Here is a 23,160-nt window from a genome sequence, read left to right as displayed (position 1 = left end):
AGTAATTTCTGGAATAAATACAAATGAAATAACAAGTCCCCGAGTAATCATCAGAAATGTTTGTGTGGGGATGAGGTGAAGCGCATTGCATTCAAACAAAAGGACTCGGCTCGACTCGACGTAATTTGCATTGGAGGGATTCCCGGGCTTCTGATCCTCCGGCGGCATCACAGCAGAGCAGAGCACAGAACTCTTGTCACAACAACTGCCTCCGAAAGCAGCAAAGTTCTGGAGGGAGTCCAGCCCGCAGGCAGCGACAGATTCGTGATTTATTGCAGGAGTCCTCGTTGTTGCTCCTACACCGAGGTAGAGCTCTGGGTATATCCTGTGCTTGCAGCCATGAAGCATAACTAATTTATGGCCCAAAGCAGCGGACTGGAGTCGGGACTGGGCCACGTTGGTCACACAGTTGTGGTCAAAACCTTTTTTGGGTGTTGGCTGTTGTAATCCGCAGCGTCAGACGTGTAGGATGTTTGTACTGGGATCTGTCCTTGCTATTTAGAATATGTTTCTCGGAATTGTTTGGGGAGTCCTCTCTGTAGAAACCTGCTCAAATTTTTCCCCAGAAGTAAGTCTAGAAGGCTGCCGCAGTCTAGGAGTCTGCTGGAGTCAAGAGCTTGTAGTCTGTAGAGGAATCTGTCCATGCAGGAGATTAGTCAGGATTCTGGGAAAGGTCTAGGAAAAGCAAAGCAAATTTTGTCTTTCCCAAGCTGCAGCTCTGGAGGAGTCGTTTCCAGAATACAGTCTCGAAGCTTGTCCAACAACCTTTGACAGCAGAGTGTCCCAGAGTATGTCCTGAAGCTTTGGGAACTTAAAGGAGATAGATGATAAGTACATTTGCAGTTTCTGTGCAGATTTAGTAGTGTTCTACCGGAATACCCCGCATATCTCTAAAAATACCAAAAACCGCTCTCCGGCGCTAGTTGGGCAAAAGATACAGATACAATTACAGTTGAAGGGCTTTATGGCTGAACGAAGTGCAGTAGAGAGCGGGCGCACATTCCTCTGTTTAATATTTGCGAAACTATTTCAATGCCACCCCTCCTCCATCTCCCTTGCTACAACGATTCTCCCAGTTTCTTCCACTCGACCCTCATCAGCAGTGAAATTTCAGGGATGCGCTCGATTTCCGCACATTTTCCGCGCATACATTTTCATTATACACTTTTGACAATGTCGCTGACAATGGCCCATGGGCACACTGCCTCCTCTTCCCTCACCACCTCTCTTGGGCCGTACCATTTTGACAAAATTTAATTCGTTTTTTATTAAATTTATGCAAATTCTGTTACTCTCTTCTTGCAGGACTGACCCTCTCCCCGCTCTCGTCCCCGCTGAAGCCTCTCTGAAGGACTGGAAGTAAAAGTCGAAATTGAAAACTGTAAGTAGCCCCCGAAGGAAAGCCGCACATTTTCCCACACTTTTCACTGATTAAACCACTGCAAAAATATCGCAAGTTGAGCTGTCAGTAGCACAAATAGTCGGGAAAGCGGGAGGAAGGAGGGGGGCACCTGTAGTGGGCACAGGTCAAAGTTCAGCCATGTTGAACGATTTTTGCACTTGCTGGCTAACGGGGCGTATGATTGATATGCGAAATGTTTGCGGCCTAACCGCAAAATTATTGCGCGGGCAACCAAGGTGTTAAATTGCCCGGAACCACGCCCACAGGAAGCAGCACCGCCAGGCCACGCCTCTTTTTTTTGGGCAGGAAGGTGGAAATTTATAGCAATTTGCAGCAGCATCAGAAAGGAGGAAAGGAAGAACGAAGAAGGAAGGCAGGAGGAGCCTTGTGTGCATTGTCTTGGAAATTAAATTAATTTACATGTGTACATGCAACGCTTTTGTGTGTGGCATGTGTTGCATGTGTATCTTCAGGTGGCAATCAAAGCTCAAGCCATCAGGACCTTTAATCCTTTTGCATTGTCTAGAAAACTAATTGATGTGCGAGTCGAGTACGTGATCTTTTGATCGGAAAACAAGCAGCTACAGAGGACACAAATTGCAGTGCAAACAATGAAAGGACTTCCCTGGGAAAACTCTCTGTACTTTAGAGCAGAGGAAGGGGAGTGACCAGAGCAATTGCAGCATTTGGAACAGTTGCAGCTTTTGAAATGAAAGATTTATGAAACAAATTGGCATGGAAAATGATTGGAAGATGAACAATGCCTTCAAATTGATGGCCAAAACGGATGGGACGAACACCCCATTGTCAGCGCTGCTATGCAAATTCGATAAGAAGCTTACCTTTATCTCAATCTAAAGTTATCGAACGGTATGGCATTGTTCTTCGGGGCAGGAGAGGGACACTGCAGCTGCATTGTTCCTTTTGAGAGGAGGAAGGATGTTCCATTGAAGAAGAAGGCCGTTGCCCTCAGAAATAGATTGAACTCCTATTGAAATGGAAGGACATTTGTAGGATGAACAATGACGCTCCAATGGATGGAAAATCCATCATTCCTGGTTTCAATTTATGTCCAATAGAAGGAAACTGCCAGAAGGAGCAACTGCTGAAATTCTTAAAGCCGTACAAATCATACCTTTACTTGGAAAATTATTAACTTAAAGATCTATGAAACATATTGCCTCACATTCAGCTCTGCACCTGGGACCTCCCAAAAGAAACCATCTGCCATTACCGATTGACATTTGAATATTTGAGAGTACTCTCTGCCGCCGCCTCATTGATTCTTCAATGGTATTTCATTATCGAATCCTTTGCTTCCTTGATGTGCTTCTCCTCCTCCTCCTCCTGCTTCTCCTGGTGGTGGTGCCGTCATTGAATTTCCCTAATTATCCGCAGCCTAGCAGCAATGTTTTCCACTTCCCAGCCCATTTCGAACCCCCTCAAAATGGTGTTCAGCAAATGCAATTTTCACATGAAAATCTACGGATGGAATATCACTCATACGTCGAGTTGTACGAATGCGAAATTCGAAATGGAAATGCGTCAAATGCGGGGATAATTCACTTACGTGGCGACTTGAAAATGGGCGGGAAAGTGGGGGAAAATGCTTCTGGTTTCTGGCTTCTGAGAGGCATGGCCGCCATGGCGCTTGGTCTTTTAACCTTGCCACGTGTGGCAAAATGGCATTTAACAAGGTTAGCAATCAGAGGGAAAAAGGGGAGAATGTGGGGAGTGGGGGGAAAATGAGTGGAAAAAAAGAGGAAATAGAGAGTGGAACAGTAGGGCGGAAAAAACGTTTAAAATTATGTTTGTGTGTGTGGGTGTGTGGGGGGAAAACGAGTGGAAAATCAAACAAGAAACCAGTTCTATTTCTATTTCAATTTCTTTGCAATATTTTTCAAATAAATGTCTCTGGCGTGTGGCGAAAATTGAATTGAAGAGGAAATTCCACTTCAAATCGGGAAAGCTCAAGGATGTAGTGCGCAACACATGTTGCAATTGCACGTTTTCGTAGTATTTCCTGTACATTTTCTACATTTCCTTTCCCAATGCTTCTGCTTTAATTGTAAAAAAGTTTAAATATTTCAGAAGACATTTCTTTCCGTCTGCTGGGGTGAGTCCGTGGAGAGGACCCATCCGCTTCCTGCATAAAGTGGGTAATAAATTTTTAAGATGTGTCTAGAAAGATGGAAGATGGCCAGCGGAAATGGTTAAAAGTACTTGTTTTTGGTGGGTATTCGGACTTTTGGTGGAGGGTTGTATGGACAGAGGGAGAGACTGTTTATGCAGAGGGTTAGAGGGAATATTCCTCAAATTAATACCGTTCTTGGCAGGGTTGCTTAAAGGACATCTCCCTTATGGGATCATATTTCTATAGGAGACATTCCTCTGGGACACTATTCACGTTTCAGACCAAAAAGCATAAGGAAAGAGATTTCTTTGAAGACAGTTTTCATTGGGTTTTCAAATCCCCTGTGGGGAAATCATCCTCTACCGAAAATTTCCTTCGTAAGACACTACTAAGGCCATAAGCCATACACAGAGGGAGGTCTTTTGATGGACATCTTTCCTGGCCTGAAGTCCCCAAAAGTTCGACTCGAACATAACGGGGAATATCATTCATAACTTCCACTATTCCCCCTTCGATTGCCAGCTCTGTTACGCGGTAACTGACATTCGATTGCCCAACGTTCGGCCCCGAACTTGTTGAATTTTCCGCCTGCCTGTGTGCCTGCCCCTGGGGTTGGGTGTTACATGAGCAGCAGCTCCATAGCCATGGCAGTCACATTGCCACAGCCTCAGCTGAAGGTAAAACGTGCGAAGGACACCCAAACACACACAGATACAGGCAGGCAGAGACAGAGACAGAGACAGAGAAAGAGAGTGTGTGGCACGAAGACGTTGCATGGAAATCCATGACAAAATGTAACAGATTGGCCGCCACACAGCAGCAGCAGACGCAACCCTAAGCCCAAACCCCCATCAAGGCAGGAGGAAAGGTGGAAGGAAAGGCGGAAGGAAAGGCACAAGGCTAAGCCCCGTGCAGAGTCAGAGGCAGAGGCTCATAGAAAGCGAAAGAGATGACGAAACATAGGAGGAGAAAAAGAGGAGGAAAGTAGGTGTGTGTGTGTGTGTGTGTGTGTGTGTGTGTGTGTATAGGTGTGTGTGTGTGTGGACGGTTGCATATTTAATCCTGTTGATTTTTATTTGTTTCCGTGTTGGTTCCGTGCTGTTGCTGCTTCTGCTTTTTATGGCTTTTTATCTGCCTGATGATTGTACATGCTCTTTGTTGGCCCACTGCCACGCCCACACAGGGCCCACAAAGCCCTCCTCCGCCCCACAATGACCTTTCTTACATATGTGTGTGTCCATGAAGTGTGTCCCGGGGCATCCTACCTGCTGATGCATTTTATTCTCTATTCAAAGCCTGTTTTGCTGGCTCTTAATTTACCATTTTCCATCTTCCATTTTCCGTATTCACGTTTCGATGACATTTTCAAAGATGCACGTGTCTCGTGTTTACGATCAGCCGCATTTGCATATCCTTGGTAAAAATAGAGCTGAAGGTTGCACCACAAATAAAGTTTGAAATTAATGGCAACACGAAGGACATTCGACATTTATGGGGATGAGGTAATGAAAGTCAACGAGGGATTGGAAATGTATTAAACGAGAGAGAAATTGATATGGTGGGAGGGCCTTGACAATGATATTCTCTTCTAAAATAACAGAAAAGAAGTGTTCTATGACTTTTCCGATTAACGTTGAACTTCTCTACCAAAGATGATCTTGAAAAATTGTCATTCAAAAAATTTTTTGAGATTTTTAGTTGAAGATAATGGTGTTTTCTAGTCCCTCGGCAAAAAGAAAATCGACTTAAATATTAGCTGTATCTTAAAATAAATTTTCATACAAGTACTGCAGCTTTTCCCAGAGAAATTTTCTATGATATCCGAACGTGCAAGATTTGTATTAAAAATGTATAAAAATGAATACAAATGTGAAAATGAGTATGGATATTATATAAGATTCTAGATTCAAGGAAATGTTAGAGCAAATGGCATACTAAAATGCATAGGTAAAAATCGTTCAGTTACAAATAAATATAAGAGTATATCTCCTTTTAGATCGCCACAATATCATCTCTATTTATGTTTGTACATACATATATACTCTGCTCTCGATTCATGCATTTGGGCTCCAGCATGCATTTATATATATAATAAAATAATAATAATATACAATAATAATATACAATAATAATAATACAATAATTATTAAATATGTCGCCTGTTGCTATACTCTGTGCTGTTTATTCTACCTTGAGCACCGCACTGAAGCTTCAATTGTCAGGTGCCGCCTTAATCCGTCTCTCCCTCTATGCTCGCTTTTTGCTTGTCCGATCATGTTCGGAACATAGTCTCTCTCAATTCTGTTTGATCTGTCAGCACCAACAACAATAATGCACCTAAGCCTACAACCCCACTCGCTCTCTCGATCTTTGGCTCTCTTGCTATCTTGCTATCTTGCTCTGATGCTCTTGGGCTCTCAGGAAAATGCAAACAACACACTTGCATGCAGTATAGAACAACGGGACTTTGTTCCACTGCGTGGACTGTTTGTGTTTGTTTTTTTCTATAGTGATATATGTACATATGTCGCGGCTGACAAAGCCACACTAATACCCTATGTATTTTTTGTTTCCGACTAGTATTTCCGACATATTTGCCGCCTCAAGGCAATCAGGAAAGCATTTGTTTTCTGATTCGTTTTGGCAATAAATTCCCAAATCCAACTCCCAATGCAATCGCTGGAAAATTAAACCAAATATATACGCCGCCTGACTCATGGAGCCGCCAATACTCGAAAATGAGATCAGCAGTGGAGATCCCACCCTAGCCGATACGCTCTAGCGTGTTTTCAAGGTTAACAAAAAAAAAACAGAATAAATAAATAGCGTAACTCGGTTTTTCAATTTCCATTTCAATGCGGGCTATGGTCCGGTCCTCTGAAAATAAATCAAACCCCAAACTGAAATTCAAATCAGAGCTCATTAAATGCGAAACATTCCCTAAACAGCAGCAGCAGCAGCAGCGGAAGTTGGGAGGAAAAACAAACAGCTAAATAGCTGAACAGCTGAGAGAGAAGGTGACCGAAAAACCACATAAAAATACTCGTAAATCGTCCAAATAAAATGGTTGTAACGCTCCGCTCTCTGCGGGTCCCAAAAGCACGTCCCCAATTAGAGCGCGTGCCTTCGTTCCGCCTCGCATTGATCGGCGGGCAATCAATCCATCAATCTTTACGGGATTTGATTGATTAAGTTTGCCACCCGGTGAGCGGTGTGAAAGTTGTGGCTGGTAGATGCAGTCGAGGGAGCGGAGGAGGGGCTATAGGGGGTCTTGTAAGTAGTTCAAAGTAATAGCTGTTTAAGCTTTAATGAGGCTTGTCTTTGATTTTGTTGGATATTTAGGCGATTTGATTGGAATTTACAGCGATTGCAGATGATTTTTAAGCGGGCTTGTGCAGGGAAAGATGGAAGAGGGATGTTTAGATCTAAAAATCTATTAATAATTCAAAAAATACATGCAATTATTGAAACCAAAAATCCCAACACCAAGTGGCTTTTCCTTACAACTACTTGAATATTTACACCCTCCGACACCCCCTCCAATGCTAATAAGACGGAAAATGTATTGCTTTCCCTGCACACACCGCCTTGGAGTGGTAGCTTAAAGGCCTTAGATGTTGAGTAAAATATTGGCATTAACTGGGGCTTTCGCCTTAAACCAGCTGCTAAACCGAGGCCCTTGTCTCATCATCAGCGTCAGAGTCATCCTCGTCCTTGTCCTCGTCCCTGGTATGTCCGGGGATGTGATGGCTTATTAAGAAGCGATGCCAAAACCACAGAGACAGGAGATTGGATATGGCGTTGGATGCTGCTGCTGAAGAGAGTGAGGTGGTTGGCTATCCCACATGGCCTGCGGACTGGCCACCACCATCATCATCGTCTTTGGGGATGCAAGAGCAACAGGCAGCGGGCAGAGGGCAGCGGGCAGCGGGCACAATTGAGAAACCGACAAGCTACTGGTCTCATGGTCTCATCATCGCACTGCTAATCAAAATGCCATTGCCAGCGAACGAAAAGCGAAACAAAATTAGCTTGAAAATTGTTATAGCATTTTGTGGTTCCACTCCACAGACACCAGACCAGACACCACAGCACTCCACAAACCATGGCATTAAATCGGCTTAGAAACACTCTCAAGAATTCCCTTTCATGTGCGCTTTTTCTTTCATCACTTGTTTTGGCACTTGTTTTCTCTCTCCATCTCCATCTCCCTGCTCGGCTCTGCTCTGCTCTGCTCTGCCCAATGCTCGGTGAATTCTAAAGTTACTTGACCGCAACAAAAGCGCACAAATTGTGCCGACAGCCAAAGGCCGACGACTTGTTTTCACCAACTCATTTATATCAAAAAGTTGTTCTTAATCAGCTGCAGCTGAAAGCGTGGCCAAAACTCTTTCCGGTGGTACAGAGCTGCCGAGTGACGAAGTGTTTTAGACATGGCCCTTTGGCTAAAGGGATTTCTAGAGTCATTTAGGGCCATTGTCTGACAGAGGATTGGCGGAGGATGTCAGGATTATTATGGGCCAGCACAAAATACTTAGATTTGATGAATAGGCAGTTGTTTCAAAAGCAGAGAGTGTCTAAAGGTGTGCACTAAGAGATTTCTTGGCGAAAGTGTAATTCGGAACGATTAGGGCATCTGTTGAAGACCTGAAAACCCCCCACGAAATGCTCAAGAAACGAGCTATGCTTCTCCTAGTAGGATCTGTACTCTCCCAAAGATTACAAATTGAAACACATTCTTGCCACACATCCAAGGTGGCAAGCAGCACAAGCAGCGCTTCGTTTGCTTACGATTCCTGTCCCGCTGACAATCCTCCTTTTGGATTACGCATCTCTCAGAAGGAACCATCTCGTCTCGGAAGCAGATTGTTGTCGAAGTAAAAAAAAAACAAGCATGCAACAAGCATAACAATAAAAAAAAAGGGAAAAGGGAAGCCCTATTCCTGCCACTGCGATGAGGAGTACGTGCGTGGCATGCCACGCATTCGGTGAAGCACCTGCTGCTTCCTAGGTTGCGGCATTACGTGACGTGAAGATTACGAGGTCTCCTTCAACCATAATCCTTTAAAGAATGCACTGGCCCACTAGTGGATATCACTCCGCCGCCCCCAACCCCCTGCCCCTTTTCGATTGTGTCGTTTTAGCTGATTCTCAAGAATGTAGGTCAAGTGGGCGTGGCGTGTCCTGTGTCTCCCGTGCGCATTCACAAGGCTTTTATAAGGCAATTAAGCCAAGTTAATGAAATCAGCCTTCTGCTGCCTCCGACAAAAGTAGAAGCAGACGGCAGGCATACAGACAGCCAGACCTTTTCCAGGCATTTTCCTGGCAATTTTCCCTTTCTATAATTTATGTAACCAATGGACTGCCAAGAAGGCTAATAGGCATAGGCCATCATGGAGGCGATAGGGCCATAATGGTGGTGGGAGGAGGTTGCATGTGTGGAAGGTTGGAAGAAACAATGCCAAAACGATGATTACACTCAGTTTTTGTCGGATATCCATTTCAGGGGCATTTCCCTCTAATTGAGAATGAATATTTTATTGGTTTATTGGTGGAAGGGATAGGCCATAACAATACAATTACCCAAAAACGTATACAAAAAAGAGAACGTGAGAGAACTAACAAAATGAGGAAAATGCTATAGACAGATAGATATGGCTAGATATTAGATGGATAGAAGAGAAAAGAAGAGCGTAGCATGATTTTTACGGCATCCCAGAGAGGGAAAATGGTGCAGTCCTGGACAGACATCAAAAGTCAATCAATGTAATGTCAAAGCGGCTACGTGGCAAGCTACAAGCTACTATCTGCCGCAGCAAGGAGTCCGTGCTGCTCAGGGCATAAAACCAAAGGAAAAGGGGGCGTGGAAAGGAGGGAGCAGCCCTGGCATAGAGTGGGTTTTAAGCCAACATTCGAGTCACAGCTTGACAGGAATATATTGCATTGGCCGAACAGCATGATGGCTGGCTTCCACCTGTGCCCCACGCCCGCTGCCCCACGATATTTACGCTTGGAAATGCTTGGAAATTTACGCCAACTTTAAGCCCAACTCCCGGGCAGGCGGGGAAAAATGCAGGCACCACATTTAGCCAGATGTACATGTATGTACATACATATATATAGTCCTACCTCTGACATATCTGCACTGCCATTGTTCTGCACAAAAGGCACGCAAAACAAACAATCAGTGAATGGCGTTCAGTGTGCAAATATCGCAGAAAATACGAGAAAACGTGAGAAAAAAAGAAACCGAATTTGATGCAAGGGAACAACAACAACAGCTGAGAAGGGAACAGAAAATTGAAAATGAAAAAAGAATGAAATTAAAATGCATTTGCAGGACTTTAGTTTTCTCATTGTTGGTATTGCAAAGTTGTACGATTTTTATACCCGATACTCAAAATGAGTATTGGGGTATATTAGATTTGTGGTGAAAATGGATGTGTGTAACGTCCAGAAGGAATCGTTTCCGACCCTATAAAGTATATATATTCTTGATCAGCATCAATAGCCGAGTCGATTGAGCCCTGTCTGTCTGTCCGTCCGTCCGTCTGTCCGTCTGTCCGTCCGTCCGTCTGTCCGTCTGTCCGTCCCCTTCAGCGCCTAATGCTCAAAGACTATAAGAGCTAGAGCAACGATGTTTTGGATCCAGACTTCTGTGATATGTCACTGCTCCAAAAATATTTCAAAGCTTTGCCCCGCCCACTTCCGCCCCCACAAAGGGCGAAAATCTGTGGCATGCACAATTTTAAAGATACGAGAAAACTAAAAACGCAGAATCGTAGAAGATGACTATATCTTCTAGAGTGCAAAATCTGAACCAGATCGTATAATTATTACAGCCAGAATCACGAAAACAATTTCACTCTTTCTCGCTCTGTCTCACTCTAACACACAGGATTCATGGTCGGTTTTGCCAATTGAAAATATGAGTTCAAGGATCTCAGAACCTATAAGAGCCAGAGCAACCAAATTTGGTATCCACACTCCTGTGATATCGGACCTTGACCGTTTCATGTCCAAATTTCGCCACACCCCCTTCCGCCCCCGCAAAGGACGAAAATCTGAGGCAACCACAAATCTCAGAGACTATTAAGGCTAGAGTAACCAAATTTGGTACACACACTCCTTTAAAGTGTCACTATAAAACGTATATCTCAGAATTTCGCCATACCCCCATCCGCCCCCACAAAGGACGAAAATCTGTTGCATCCACAATATTGCACGTTCGAGAAAACTAAAAACGCAGAATCATAGATAATGACCATATCTATTAGATTGCTGAATCTGGATCAGATCAGATCATTTTTATAGCCAAAAGGAACAAATCAATTTGCAGTGGCTACGCAGCGCCCGACGTCACGCTCAAACTGATTTTCTGTCTCTCTCGCACGCACTCTTTGTCGTGTCGTTAAATATTAGCGGCGTCTGCCGGAGGAGAGCCATACTGACTTAGTATCGGGTATAACCGTAGAGTTGCGGTGTCCGCAGCAACTCACAACGTTCCCCCTCGTTTTTTGTTTGTTTTGTATTCTTGTTGTTGGAGTTCTCTGTGGATTCTCCCTGATTCTCTGTGTGGGATTCACGCTGCGGAAGCGTTGGATTTCTCTCGCTCCGTGTGTGTGTATGTGTGTGTGTGTGCGTTTGTGTGGGCGGTCTGCGAGAAGCTTTCTGCGTTAGTTTTGAAGCTTTTTCCATTAACCGTAAAAGTTTCGTCAGGTGGTTTATTAGTGTTTTTGAAGCTTTGAGGCAAAAACAAAAAAAAAAACCAGCACTTGTCGCACAATTTGTTTATCCTGCGAGCAAACTGCCAGCTCCTGGAGAAAGTCGTGTGGGCGAAAGTTGACTGAGAGTTGGAAGAGAAATTGAGTTCAGAGTTGGGGAACAGGAGATCCTGTTTATTATTGGATTAGAGTTGAGGGATTAGAGAAGAGAGTGAATAGATTTACAGAGGATATATATAGAAGATGTGGAAGGGGTCCCTAAAGAGAACTTGGATCTTTTTTCTTTGCCTAAAGCAATTTTTAAAAAATCATAGATTATATGCCTTTTTCTGGTACACATGTGTTTCATACGTGATATTTGGGGCTAAGACGTTGTGGTAGTAGAGAAGAAAGTAAAGAGATTTCTGAGATATATAGAAGATTTAGAGGATGTACCACTTCCGTAAAGACAATTTGGACTCTTTTTCTTTTCTCAAAGCAATTAAAAATCATAAATTGTATGGTATCTCGTGGCATTCGAAGTGTTTTATATTTTAAAAATGCCTAAAATCACTTAACTCTAGAAATGTTTGCTGTTGTATAAATACCCCACATTTGAATAGAATTTCCATCAGCTGCCAAAAATCTACTTAAAAATAAATTAATTATAAATGATATCAATTTGCAAATATGATAAAATTAGAGAGAAATTTATGATTTGAATGGCCAAAATCAAATAGAAACATTCACAAATGCTGCAGTTGTTGTTGTAGCTATGGCTGTCAATCCATCGGCCGGATTCGATTATATAATTATACTTTCATTAAGCCGATAGTTCGCTGCGATTGCCTTCTTGTTGATATTAAAATTTAATTAAAATGCCATCAAAAAGCGAGAGAGAGAGAGAGAGAGAGAGAAGCAACAGCTTGTTGGTAACGGTAAGCTGCTGCTGCTTCTGCTGCCAGAGACTGTCAAACTGTAAAGTGAGATGCGAAATTGATGGGGCAACTACTGCCACAGAGAGAGAGAGAGAGAGAGAGAGAGAGATAGAGCAGCTGTAAAAGAAAGACCGCGATAGATAGTAAAATATTGAGAGGAAATAGTGGACAAGGAGAGGAGTGGAAAGAGAGGACAAAATCAGTAGAAGAAAGCAATAGAGAGACAGCAAGAGAGGCTATGATTACGAGGTAAGCTTACAGTCATTTAACTTTGACATCCTTGCGCTTCATTTAACGCACACACACACATACACCCAAGGGACACAATGGACGAAGGACATACCTAGTACGAGTACTCGAACACGCGACTCGAGTGCCGTGTGTCGTGTGTCGTGCGCCGTGTGTGTGCAATGCAGTGCAGGGTAATGCGAGCGAGCTGGAAGCTATTTAATTAATGTGAAGCATTATGCCCGATTATGTGGAATAAATGAAGGGAAAAGAACAGCCATAGTGGCGATGGCAGTGGCAGGAGGCAGACAGAAGAAGCAGTCAGGCAGGAGGCAGCAGAGTAAGTGGTAAAAGCGATTATCCATGTGAACTATGGAAGCCACTGTGGAAGCTTTAACCAGATTAAATGGTGGATCAATAGAAGCAATTTATGAATATTTCAATGGGAAAATGGAGTTCATAAAAAGGTAATAGTTTTGGTGGCAAAAAACAGCAAGAACTTGAGCTAACCGACGTTTAAATTTCCCCAGAAAAATCACTCTTCGAGAACTACATTTTAAAAACACTTTTCAGCAAATAAAGTTTGTTTCCATAAGTTTTCCCCGAGTGAAAAATAGTTAAATTAATTCAAATAAACATAGGAAATACAGCACCCTAAGGCGGACTTCCGGAAAACTATTTAAACAACTAGGAAGTTCATAAAAAGCACTTAGTTTTCTGATTAGTTCTTTGAAAACTACAGAAACCCCTAAAATGAAACTGGAAGCCTCCGTCAAAACTTATGCAAACTTTTCCCTGAATGAAACCAAGCCGAGGGTTAAAGCCCCTTTTTGCCAATCAAAATCAATTTTCAAGCTACTCTTACGCATAATTTGAACAGCCAGCAAGCAAACAGACAGACAGACAGCGAGCCAGGCTTCGACAAAAGACAAACAAACCATCGACACAGAGATACTCAGAAGCACAAGCACACAGCTAAAGATACAGATACACAGATAGACAGATACCCTGACAAGAGGGGCAGAGGGGCAGAGCAACATGTGAAAAAGGAAAAATGTGTGCCAACGCCTGCCTTAGTAAATTATTCAAAAATGTAAGCCCTGCTAAGAGGCGTGAAAGAAAAAGCAAAAACTTTAGATGGCAAATAATAAAATGCCAAGGAAAATTAAGCCAAGGAGAAGAGACCTCCTGTGAGACACCGATACCCCTCGCGACTGCAGGACACCTGACTTTTAGTAGAAGGAACCAAAGGAAAGGAAACCCCCGCCCAAACTTGAAGTGGTTGGAGCTAAGGACAGCAGCGGTCCCCCACCTGGAGATAGAAAAAACTAAGGAACGGCAGACGCCATCAGACGAAAATATGTTTTATTGATTGTGTAAATATTTAATGCACTTTCGTTCGCATTTCACTTGCTTTCCCTGCCTCTCGAAGAAAGGAGAGCCCGAGCCAGAGCCAGAGGCTTCTTTTTCCCTGCGAATGGGCTGCGTGCGTATATTTGCGTGTGAAATGGCTTATTACGGTCACGTTTCGCCTATAAAAGCAAGTAGAGAGGAGGGGGAGCCCCCCAACAGATGGGAGAGACACTGAAGGGGAGAAAGTCTTCGCCTTCACATGATGAGGCCGTGCCTCCCTGGGGCTTGGTCTCCAGGATTTAGAGCACCTGTCGCCCCGATAATAGAGAGGACCTCAGGCATACTAAATTCTCTAGCAGGAGAGAGAAACACCACAACAATGAGGAGACCACTAGGTGTACTGGCAAATGGTTTAGAATTTATATCTGCCTCAAAGAAGACAAATGCTGCAGAAGGCACTTAATTTTCGTCGGGGAAAATGCCTGCAATTCGGCCGCAGATGAAGTTTTCTTTTGCGGAAAGCTACAGCTGGGAATTGCCTTTAAAACAAGACTAGGAATTAATAAAGTTTTTCTTTTCTTTTTGCTGGAGTTCTAGAGGGAAAATGATTCTTCTTTTGCAGGGTGGAGAAGGGATTTCTTGGAGAGAAATGTTGCTTCTTGCGGGAAAGTTTCACTGCTTAAAAACATAGTTTTCCAGCAAAATTACAAGCTCATTAACATATCACTCAGAAAGCAAAAACCCAAGAGAGTAGGAGCAAAACCCCTAGAGGAGAGGGGGAAAAAAAACGTAAAAAGGAAAAGTGTTTCAAATTATTATAATGATAGGGAAGAACTGTCCGCTTAAATGTGTTCTAAGGGTCTGTATGGGGGCTGTCGTTTAACATCATTAACACAATTTCCTTTCATGTTTTCCTCTGGCTTTCCCTGGTCTCTCGTGGTCAAGGTGAAAACAAACAAACACACAAAAAACGTGGAAAAGTCACCAGCACTGGCCCTGGGAATGGAACAGGGTTCTTTTCTCCATCCTTCATGTGTTTGTATAATTTCCCAGGCTCCCTACATGATGGGGTGTCCTCTCCGCGCGTGTGTGTAGTGTGTGAGGGTGTTTACTTACCCCTGATGGGTCGGGGGCCTCCACTTTATTTGTGTGTTTGCCTTTCGGCTTCTGGTCTCGGAGCCCAAAGCGGTGTAAAAACTGTGTAAAAATCACGTTTAACACATAAATCCAATTGCGGTAGCTCTACGCACGACAGGAGAAAGGGGTACACACAGAGCGACAGAGAGAGGGGTACAGTCTCTGAGGGAAGGGTATTTGAAGGGGATAGCATGAGAGAGCGGTAAAAAACTGTGGGGGGGGATAGTTATGTAATTAATTAGCTGGACATCAAAACTGTTTTCACACAGAAATTGTGTGTCCAGCAAAACTAGAGATGTGCGGAAAGAAATCGATACAAAAATCGACAGAAATATCGAAAAAAATATATAGAAAAAGCGAGGCATTTTTCTACGACTTGAAATTGTTAAAAATGAAGAAAATAAAGTGGAAGGCGCTGAAACTTAATCTAGAATTGGAGCAATTTAAGATTATTTTCTATTTTCATATTCTCTCAAAATATCTACCCAAAGATCTTTAAATAAAACTGCAAAATATCGAACCATTGTGCCATCCCTAGAAGCAAAGCCTCAATTTTTCAAGGTCTTCGCACATTTGTTGGACCAAAAATAGCCTCCATCCCAGAAAGCAGCGAGGATTGTGTCTCTGTCAAGGCGTCAGGCCGTCTGGCATTCGTAATTGGGGAAATGTAGGGAAAAGTGGAAAGCTTTAGAGCTGTCAGAGCATGTGGATGACATTACCTGGGAAATCGATGTCCCGCTGCGCAAACAAATACTGAACAGGCAGCATGCAGCATTTTGCTCTCTTGGCCTTGTCATAATTGCCTCAAATTGTATGGACAGCTCGAAAATAATTTGGTCACATTTCAATTACATTTTGCCACAGAACCGCATCGAGGTGGAATTATTGAGAACACTCCTTGACACCACACCACAGCCTGGAGACCTCTCTGTTCGCCTGATTGATTGCTTCCGAGCCGGCTCTGGCTCTGTGGCTGTGGGGGATATCAGAGTGTTTGCATAATCCAGTTACAGACCAGAAGGTTCTTAATTAAGGCATTGCCTTTCGAGTGGTCGGCCATGAATTGAACGACCAAATGAAGTGGTGGCCTTTGGCCATAGGGCAGGCTGAACAGACAGGCAGCTCCCATTACCAAGGCTAATGGGCACGTGAGCCGCATTTAATTTCTCAGACAACAGACGAGAGACGAGCTGGGAGGACCCAAGACATGAGGTGAGAACGAGGAGTTTTCCCATCATCCGATCATCCCATCATCATTGTGCGGTGGTTCTGCAATTGTCATAATTAAGAATGATGAATGAGTTGGCGAATTGTGTCAGACGTGGATGGGCAATGAATGCAACAGGCCGTCCGTCTCGGGATTTCTTCCACTCTTTCTGGAGATGGAAGCGTGAGAGCAGCAGGGCTTCAGAAGTCAATCATTCTGGGGTTGCCCCTCATATGCCCCTCACAGTATATTCCCTAAGAAGATGAGTGCGTGAGCAGGTTGAACGCAGCTGCTTTTAGCACCAGGTCTCCCGTCTTCAATCTCTGGGCACGCTGTGATCATTGCATTGGTAACTAGAGCCCCCTCTTCCTCTATTCTTTTGTTCAATCAGAATGGAAGTTGTACAAAAATGAGTGGAAGATCTTTGCTAATAAAAGTGATCAAAAGTCGTTGAAAAGTCTCTCAATAAAAACCAGAATTTCACTTATTTATTGAGGAATGTTGCAGGTTGAGGATGTGATAGCCTGAGGTAGATGTATATGAGAAGTTCGCCCACCGAGCCATGGGGGTGTGTTCTATTGTGGTATTTAATTGTATTGTAATTTGGTAGTTGTTAAATTTATATTTGGAATACTTACATCCTTTGGATACGTTCAAAGCAAATAAGCTCATCCAAAATACGGCCTGAAGCGTGTGTGAATTATTGGTAATAGGATGCCGACCCTTGGTGGCCTCTACCGTAACGATGGTCAATAAAATGCGGTGTAACCAGAGTAAAACTAAATAAAACTGACCATTAAAACAGATACAAAATAACAATAAAATAAACTATTCTAGACAGTGGAAAAATCAACAATCAAAATTGAATGTAAGAAGGAGTTTCATCGTTGAAGAAAAATATTTAGACGCATGCTGTATGTTTGTAAGTTTTTAGTCCAAATAATTCATTCTCTGATGACACAGAAATCTTATGTAGAGGCAGAAACTCTCTTAATTGCTGAGGGAATAGTTCTGATTGAAATAAACAGACAAACATCCTTCTTTTTGAGGCGAAGGAGCAAGTGAAAGCAAAGTATTTTCTGCATTCGATTCGGCTGATCGGTCCAGCATATAAAAACGGAATATATTTCTTGTTTTCTTTTCTCTCCCTCGCTCCCTCGAGTACTGTATTGCCCAGTATATTCGGTATATTTCTGAAGGGTCGGCGTGGGTCAAATAATATGTATGTACAATCTCTTCAGGCGTTGGTACAGAGAGGCCTCACGCTGCCATCTCCAGAACTCCACTCTGCTGTTGCGTGTCCCAGGGCCTTTCCCGTCTGGCATATTTGTTAATTGTTTTCAATTGCATGTTCTCTTGCCTTCTCTTGCCTTTCCTTCCAACTGCATTCCAATGGAATTCCCCCACTCTTGTGGCATTCTTTTGTGGCTTGTGGAAACGGAAGTTCTTAAGTCAATCATCCTCTGTGAAGTGACGACTCTGGAGCGCTCTTTAGCCAGAATGGAAGCACTCTCTAAAGGAGGAGGGGGTTCCACCACTCTCTAAAGACGGGTATAATTCCATGTTCTGTGGATCTTCTGATTGTCTGCCTGTCTGGCTGTCTGTCTTACACGTTTTCCTGATTCAAGACACAAATTAAAGCTGAAAAGTTATTTTAAATGAAAATGTTAAAAATGTTGTTCATTCTTTGGCATTTGTTGCTTCTCGTTCCCTGCACTTTGTCTTCCTTTTGGCGTGCCTCTGCCTCCGCCTCGTTGTCTCTTCTCTCTTTGGTTGTTGTGGCTGTCTTTAGCCATTTTCTTGGCAATGTTTCTCCTTGGCCGAGAGAGACAAAACAGAAAACAGATTAAACAGATAATTTCAATTTGTTCTGTGGATTAAAAGCGCAGCAGCGTAGTGGAATTATTTCTCCGAAATTCATTACGAACCTCCCGCAGCATTGCAGCACTGCAGCAGTGGCCCCGCGGGGTTGCACTTGCAACCTGATTAAAAGAGAAGCCAAATCGTTGAGTCGTTAAATTTCAAGATACTTTTGCCGAGAAGGATAATTACTTAATTGTTATCTTCAGATGCGATTACCCCTCGGCTTGCATTAAATTTTAATTGCATTTTCCAAGGAATAATATAATCCTCTCGGAATTGCTTTTGCTTTGATTTATGCGTACCCACCAACCTTTCTCCTTAAACTGCAAACTATTCTAATTTCCCAAATGGTTTTTCAACTGCATTTCTGGCTAATTGGCTTGCCAGTCATAAATCGCATAAAACCCCATATAATTTTCGGCCTGGCGTCAGCATTTTCCGCCCTGGAAAACACTCAAATAAAGAGTGTCCACTCCACTCTCATAATTTTCATGGAGGTGTGTGCTTGAATTAGCCCCAGACGAAAATGTAATCAAAATCTGGAAATGCATATAAATGAATAATTATAATTGTTTAAAGGAATGAAAACATTGGAAATGCTGCAATGGATAAATTTTCCGCTGAATCTGTCGTATTTTAATGTGAATTTAATGAATAACTAATTTTGGATAATGACATTTTCGATTCGATTTGGGTTGTTGGTGTTTGAGTTCGGAATCGAGTTCGAGTTCTCTGGGCTGTGATGAAATTTGCATTCTCTGGCAAACAGCTGTCGAGTGGCAGGCGACATACGGGGCGTATGCTTCATCCGTAATTCGTTTGACGGACTTTCACCGAAAATTCATTGCAATGAAATAAAACTAATGGAACCATGACGTTTTGATAGTTTCAAAGAAAAAATGGAAAAAAATTCAAGTGGATATGCACCACAAGTTAGTGGGTTGCATGCCCCCATGAACGATGTGTGTGCACATATTGGGCTATTAATAAAACATGTGCCACACTTATGCTTATTTTATTTTTATTTTTTCTGTTTTGTGTTCAACATTTCAAGCTGAAGGAGAGCTCTCCACCCAAATCACGTAGTCAAGAACGGGCCAGTGCACACATCCATCCAGCCATCGAGGGAGAAGACGGAGAAACAGCTGCCAGGACACACACACACACACATCCCATCGAAGGAGCCAACGGCTTGCTGCATGCTGGCCAAGCCCCAGATAGCACACATCCAATAGTTTTAGAGCTCCTGCTCCTGCAAACCCCAATCTCCCTTACGTCCAAATGTATGCCGGGCGAGCGACACAATTTGCCAAAACCATCAGCAGCATGGCATGCAGCATACAGAAGCAGCCGCAAGCCGCAGGACAGCCCGCAGCCACAGCCATGACGACGATGACTACGACGACGACGACGACAGCAACCACCTCATCCTCATCCTCGTCGAGCGGTGCACCAGTAGCACCAGCAGCAGCACCAGCCGCAGCAGCAGCAGCAGCCGTAGCAGTAATAGTTCCTGATGTCCGACGTGGAGGCGGTTCCAGTGGAGCGGGCACTGTGCCCTCCACACCGAAATCAAGCAAGACATCGGCCCAGCCGAGGGGCTCGCTGCCAACGGATGTAAATCAGCCCCCGTTGGAATTTCAATGGCCACCGCCGGTGCCTGTTTCGACGCACACAAGCAACTTGCGCCTGAACATGATGAATCAGGACCCAAAGGACCTGCACACAGCAAGGGCCATCATCGAGGAGCTGCGCTCCAAAGTGCGCTTTCAAACAGAGCACATCATGAAGTGGCGCAAGGCGTACGCCATGCAGGTGAGTCCCAGAAAAGCGACACGGAGATTGGTATTCAACTAGAAAATGATAAAGAACTAGAAATCGGATAATTGAGGAAAGTTTTTAAACCGAAAATGTATAAAAACACCGAGCTTCTTATAATTGGGTCTCTTTTTGTCTATTTAGTTTATTTATTTAAGAGTTTAATATGTGTTTTAATTTTAACATGCAGGGTGCAGGTATATAATAAATTTTTAGGGTATTTAGGGGATTGTAGAAAATTGTACATCTGTGGCTTACAATTATGGGTGCCAGAAGATTTTAAGAATTATCTCAGAGGGGAGATGCACATTTTAATGAAATTGGAAAATTAGGCAAATAATGATGAAATATTCTATGGTAGAAATAGGCATCGAATTCTATTCAAAATTTTGGAGGTTACATGCGATTTTGTTTGTATTATTTTTATTTTAATGAAAGTATAAGAATATGTTGTTGTGATTGATTAGTTCAAGGATTATAGAGATCTTGACTGCAAAAATTCCTAAAAAACAGGATTCATTTATGCAGGCAAAAGACTCAAAGGACCACGAAATCCTAAAAATATTATAACAGCTATATCATTCCCTAATCATCAGGTACAGCAGCACTATCGCTATCAGAAGGAGAAATCCGATCAGATGAACTCCCTGACCTCCCAGCTGCTGCTCTTGGAGTCCCGCCTGAAGCGAAAGCAGAAACAGATCGCCAGCCTCCTCAACCATCGAGAGCTGACAATCGCACGCCAGCAGAAGGTCATCGATACGCTGTCCTCGCGGCTGGTGGATCACGGACTGGAGACGATCGATGCGAGCTATGCCAACGAGTTGGACTCCCTGAACGACTCGGATTCGGCGGTGGTGCTGGAGGACATTGATTCGGACAGCACCATGACATTGGGCACGCGACGGAGGAGCAGTGGAGGCGGTGGAGTGCTGGGAAGCGATGGCATCACTATAGTCCGTTCGATATCTGATGCAATTGAAACGAATCTGAACAAATATGGAGCTGCACGGCGGAACAATTGCTTCTTGCGACGTCCTGACATCCTGGAGACGGTTTATTCGGTGGAAGAGGACCCCGAACCCACACCCGATGTGGCGGAGAAGCGGGACAAATTCAAGAATCGGTCGGACAAGGCCTTGAGCTCCAGCTCCACCGAGGGACAAATCGATGGCGTCAGCCCCACGGCGGCTGCCAGCGCAGAAAAAGCCAAAGAGTCGTCGATGAGTGTGGATGGAGGAGGAGGCCCTGCGATTCCGCGTCGACAGCTGGGAGCCCTGAAGCGATCCCCCAGCCACGATGCCCCGTGCACCACAGTGAGTGTCAAAGTGCCACAGTTACAGCCGACGGCACAGCAGCCACAGCAGGAGCCGCTCAATGGCAAGAATCAGGTATAGAAACAAAGTCCGTTATTCACGCTTTCGAATTGTCACTCATCAGAAATCTTGTTCCTCAGGTACTCTCCTACAATCGTGTGATGTTGAACCATCGATCGGTGACCAAGCCCAAGGACGTCAAATACAAGCGCATCAACAAGGCCAAGTCCAAGAGCCTCGAAGAGCTGCGTGGGCGACTAAAGAATCTGGTGGAACGACCGCCCGGACTGGAGGGTGGCTACCCCTCGGGCATGATGCCACAGACGGCACAGTCGTATGCGTGACATTCGCCACAGCAGCCAGACGATGGCCCCAAGAAGCCCAGGCAGCAGGAGCAGATGGAAACCGAAGAACGTAGGGGCTCTGCCACTCCGATAGCGGCGACGCCGTCAGAGCCGGAGGCAAGTGGTGGCAGGCATGGCTGTCCCAAGCGTTCAATGACCCTGCCACGGATACTAATGCCCCAGGCGACCAGCAGCAGTAGCGGCAGCGGCAGCGGGGGCAGTGGCAGTGGCAGTGGTGGGCGTGGCAGTTTCTAGCAATTAAAGAAATTTTTCATACGCAATTGTGATAAAAAGTGAAACAGTTTTTCCTTCTACTATCTTTTGTTATTCCTCTTTTAGGGAAGATATATTCCGAATGTATCTTTTAGTGGATGGATTCGTCCTTGAAGGGCATATCTTCTAAATGTATCTTTCAGTGAATAAATCGCTCTTTGAGGAGGCTATACATTGATTGTATCCTCCCCTTCAAAGGGGTTTATCGTTTTAAAGATATACTCTATCTTTCAGTTGCTTTTAAATACACGATTCTCTGTTGTAACATTTGTTTCCTTCGGATGCCTCCGGCTATCCTTTGCTCAGTTCTTCACAAAAACTCTGCATTTAATTTAGTCTTAGTTTTTATTTGTAACAAAACGGAACTGCATTTTTGACTTAACATTTATTATGTATAATTTTCACACACAAATAAATCACACACTAAAATAAACAACAACATACATATTCTCTGTCTATTATTTTCCCGGAAAACAAGAAGCGTATGAAAAATTTCATCGTATGAAGTGTTTAAGTGGAAATGTAAGTGTTTTATCCTATAAGGAAGAGAAGGTGGCTATGGTCTGTGACATAATCTGCTTTGAGGACAATATTCCCAATGAAATAAAATCCAAAAAGTTCAAAAGTAAAGAGATCCCCTCAAAAGTTGAAGGAAGGTATAAGTAAGAGCCGGCTTCAGCTTCAGTTCCAGGCAAAGGAAGGGCCGTCGCGATGTGGGTGAAAAGTAGGCTAGCTAAAGGATACTACAACAAATATACCTATTACATATAGAACATGTACTAGTTCTAGTTAGAAACCTAAGTGAAAATGTATTCGTGTCGATATTCGTATAACTTTTGCAGAGATCAGATCGTAGATGCATATACAGAGCATATTTTCAGCTTGAGATAAAGATACTATCAGCTTGTATCAGTGTGGCAGTGTCTATAGATACAGATACATTCCAACCACTTTGCAGTACCGCTTTTCAAAATGTAGAAATTCTCACCCCCAAAAATAGTTTCCCTTTCCCCCTCTTTGGATATCTCAGAATTTAGTTTGTAAGCTCTACTCCATGGACTGTCTTCTAGATAACAGAATTTAAAATATGAATATGAATATATATTTTCTTACTAACAAAAAGCATACTAACTATTTTTACATTAATTACTAAATAAAATATATAGCTGTAAGAACACATTAAACACATATTTAAGAGTTATTTTTGTGTTGACTTTTGGATTATTATTTTTCGATTATTATGAACTCTGGGGGAAACCGAACCCCCAAGAGCAAGACGTCAGATGTACCTTGAAAAACTCGTAAAAGTATAAAGAACAAATATGCAGCATTAATTGTGTAGCTTCATGCAATGCTTTAGGTGTAAACAACTTTAAACTCTAACAAATGGCTGCTATCCAACCAGAAATCAATTGAAATACAGAATTATTGATGTGTTAACCGA

General features: G+C 43.4%; 1 protein-coding gene across 1 annotated transcript in view; it reads left to right on the top strand.

Annotated features, from left to right (window-relative positions):
- The window catches only part of LOC4816604 (uncharacterized), an 81,845-nt gene extending 58,837 nt beyond the window's left edge, over positions 1-23,008 (top strand). Inside the window, exons 3-6 of the mRNA XM_033381038.1 lie at positions 1,306-1,381; positions 19,020-19,780; positions 20,380-21,174; positions 21,240-23,008. Coding sequence (XP_033236929.1) covers positions 19,247-19,780; positions 20,380-21,174; positions 21,240-21,443 — 1,533 coding nt within the window. The 5' untranslated portion in view covers positions 1,306-1,381; positions 19,020-19,246 and the 3' untranslated portion in view covers positions 21,444-23,008. The remainder of the gene's footprint in view (positions 1-1,305; positions 1,382-19,019; positions 19,781-20,379; positions 21,175-21,239) is intronic.
- The last annotated feature ends 152 nt before the right edge of the window (positions 23,009-23,160 follow it).

The sequence above is a fragment of the Drosophila pseudoobscura genome, chromosome 4 (assembly GCF_009870125.1).
Source record: "Drosophila pseudoobscura strain MV-25-SWS-2005 chromosome 4, UCI_Dpse_MV25, whole genome shotgun sequence".
Taxonomy (NCBI): domain Eukaryota; kingdom Metazoa; phylum Arthropoda; class Insecta; order Diptera; family Drosophilidae; genus Drosophila; species Drosophila pseudoobscura.
Note: the sequence above shows the minus strand (reverse complement) of the source record. Positions and strands in the feature narration are given on the sequence as shown.